The sequence below is a fragment of the Littorina saxatilis genome, unplaced genomic scaffold, assembly GCF_037325665.1.
Source record: "Littorina saxatilis isolate snail1 unplaced genomic scaffold, US_GU_Lsax_2.0 scaffold_1123, whole genome shotgun sequence".
Lineage (NCBI taxonomy): Eukaryota > Metazoa > Mollusca > Gastropoda > Littorinimorpha > Littorinidae > Littorina > Littorina saxatilis.
In genome coordinates, this window is record NW_027126705.1 from 1,830 (window position 1) to 5,000 (window position 3,171).

Genomic DNA, 3,171 nt, shown 5'->3' on the forward strand with positions numbered 1-3,171 from the left:
CCCAATGCAAGCGGACGGACGCGATTCTGGTGCCGGGAATGTTCCGGCTGTGGCCACATGGCTGTGGCGCTTTGTGTTGATCCGTGCTTCGAAGTGTGGCACACAAAGAAGGATGTTCTCCGTGCATAAACCGAGTTCTAAACAAGTCATTTATACAAAAACTGTAAATACTGTGACAGCAAGTGTTTCTTTTCTTCTATGGATAAAACCCAACGCAATGGGACTCGATTCTGGTGCCTGGAATGTGGTGTGGCGTTTTGCGTTGAGCTGTGCTCTGTGGCACTGTAAATACTGTGACAGCAAGTGTTTCTTTTCTTCTACATGGATATATTCATCATAGTCATCACCCAGTCATCTCATTGTATCATTCAGGTTAGTAAATTCTTTTTTGAGTATTCACTAACAACATTTTGTGCATATTTTCAAACATGTCTGTAGTATTTATGTGGTGCCTCTGGACTTTTTTTTATTTAAATTGTTGACATTTTCAATAGCATACCACACAAACACAACAAGCCTTTTGACAAATACAAAGTACATTTCTGAAACAATGAAAGATCTTTCTTTAATTGTGTGCAAAAAGTAAGTCTCCACATGTACTAGTTTTTTTACAATATTTTTTTCAAAATACAATATTTTTTTCAAAATTTTCAAATTTTGGTTGTCAGCAGGCTATTTATTGACATTTTCAATAGCATACCACACAAACACAACAAGCCTTTTGACAAATACAAAGTACATTTCTGAAACAATGAAAAATCTTTCTTTAATTGTGTGCAAAAAGTAAATCCCCACATGTACTAGTTTTTTTACAATATTTTTTTCAAAATACAATATTTTTTTCAAAATGTCCCAATTTTGGTTGTCAGCAGGCTATTTATATGCTTTGGCGCATGCGTTCTGAGTGTATAGTCATGTCATAGGGTGGACGTGTTGAAAGAGTGCTTTACGGAGAATCTGGACTCCAATCATTATCTGAAAGGCGTAACCGTCATAAACTAACAATGTTCCATAAAATTATTCACGACAAGACCCCCCCATACCTACAAGCAGCACTCCCACCTCTCGTAGCAGCCAACAACCCCTACCACAGACGCCGCCCCTTAGAACGAAGTATACCCCCACATCGAACAGAAACGTACAAAACATCCTTTTTTCCTTCGACAACAGTACTCTGGAACCAACTACCTGAACAAATACAGTTAACTGACTCCCTCGGGGAATTTAAACATTACTTAACAAAAGACGACACACAAATTCCCGTTTACTTCTACAGTGGCAGTCGACAAACACAAATAATCCACACAAAAATGAGACTTAATATTAGTGATCTAAAGAAAGACTTAGTTGAGCGACACCTTGCGGAAAACAGCGTATGCGACTGTGGTGATGGAACAGAAACTGCAACACACTTCTTACTAGAATGCCGTTTACACTTAGCTGCAAGAAACAACACAATCAACAAACTAACCAACAACCTCATACACACAGATATTCTACTTCATGGAAACCCCTCCTTGCAAACAAAAATTAACAAAAAAATATTTTTAACAGTGCAGGAATTTATTGGACAGTCCGGCCGTTTCGAACAGATAAACATGTAAAGTGAAAGCAAAATCGACACGTCTACTCGTCTCTCTCTCTCTCTCTTTCTCTCTCTCTCTCTCTCTCTCTCTCTCTCTCTCTCTCTCTCTCTCTTTCTCTCTCTCTCTCTCACTCTCCCCCTCTCTCCCCCTCCCTCCCTCCCTCTCTCCCTATCTCTTACTCGCAAACACCATAAATATTATATATGTATTCCCAAACGGATTTTTGTTTTGATGTACAATTTTCATTCAATTTTCTTTTCATGTTTGCAAGCTTTTCATTTAAACTGTACAATAGCCGCCATTTATATTATATGTAATTTTCTAGAAATAGTGAACACCACTATAAGCATTATGCTTGTTGTTGTTTACTCAATATGCGTTTTTTGTAAATAATGCACAAACGTTAAATAAAACAGTTTAAACCAAACTAGTTTGCTTGTTTTGTTGTTGCGTTGAACAGGAAAAACCACGAGAAGGACCATATCGTGGAGCGGACGGAGCTACCTGATCATCTGATCCGGGGTGTCACGGGACAAGTGGCTTTTGAGGAAGACGCTGCTAGAGTGAGTATTCATCCCCCCACTCCCCACTCCACCACCTCCCCCCCCCCCCCCTTCCCCAAAGCATTCGTTCTTGTTCAGTTATCCAATGCATATGATTTTGCCTCTGTTTTTGTCTATTCCTCTGTGTCGTAATCGCTTTGTTTCTATTTTCCTCGTCGTCTTTTAACCTTCTTTTGTCTCAGTCTCTGTTACTTAAAAAAAAAGAAAAAAGTTGTCTCTAATTGTGTATATGATTTAACAAAAAATATATTCTATGTTGCCTTCGTGAAGTTATACACGCGTTGTTTTGATTTGTGTATCCACACGAACAACCTTCAGACCTACTATTGCAAGTCGAACAGTGGGAATGCGCTCTTTGACATGCGAGTTCGTGTGAAAAACCGATTATGTTTGTGTGCTTGATCAGGTGTGGCCCATCAACCATTTCCCTGACCAGGAAGTGAACAACGCTTCCAAAGCCATCATCAGTGAACACTCCCGCGCCTTCCCCACTGAGCGAATCCTCGGGCAGGTAGGCAACGACCTTAATTTGCATTGTATTTCTTAATGAGGAACGACACCGAATTAACTAACCTAGTCGTCTCTTCGTGACAATCTTTTTCAAAGTGAAATCTCTGTCGTCAAGAGAAGACGGCATGATGCAAGTAATTATGTCATGTAAAAGGTCTGTCACTTTTCCTGCATGTTTCTCGAAGATCTAAAAAGACATTTTGATAGTATAACTTGGTCTCGGTGACTTCGTAGAAAATTACTCGTAGGGTCACCAGTGACCAGGCTGGGGCGTATCGGTATCGTATGTCATTAAACGGTACAATGGTATCTGTTATGGATGCACCTTCGATGAGTGGTCCGCTTGGAACGAGCCGGTAGTTTAAGTGCTCAGCGCTTTGTGTCGAGAAAGTCTGACATCTCGTGATACCTAAAACCAACGTGTAGAATCCAAGAAACCAAAATGTCCTGTGAGTCGTGGTTGGTAGAAACTCTGAACACGTTGGTTATTGCCCTTTTCTCAACACTTCTCA

The 3,171-nt window shown here is 40.1% G+C and overlaps 1 protein-coding gene across 1 annotated transcript in view; it reads left to right on the top strand.

The window, feature by feature from the left end:
• Positions 1–2,017: 2,017 nt before the first annotated feature.
• The window catches only part of LOC138955206 (protein SSUH2 homolog), a gene marked incomplete at its 5' end in the record, with an annotated part of 3,402 nt that continues 2,248 nt past the window's right edge, over positions 2,018–3,171 (top strand). The window contains 2 exons of the mRNA XM_070326862.1: positions 2,018–2,149; positions 2,556–2,660. Coding sequence (XP_070182963.1) covers positions 2,018–2,149; positions 2,556–2,660 — 237 coding nt within the window. The remainder of the gene's footprint in view (positions 2,150–2,555; positions 2,661–3,171) is intronic.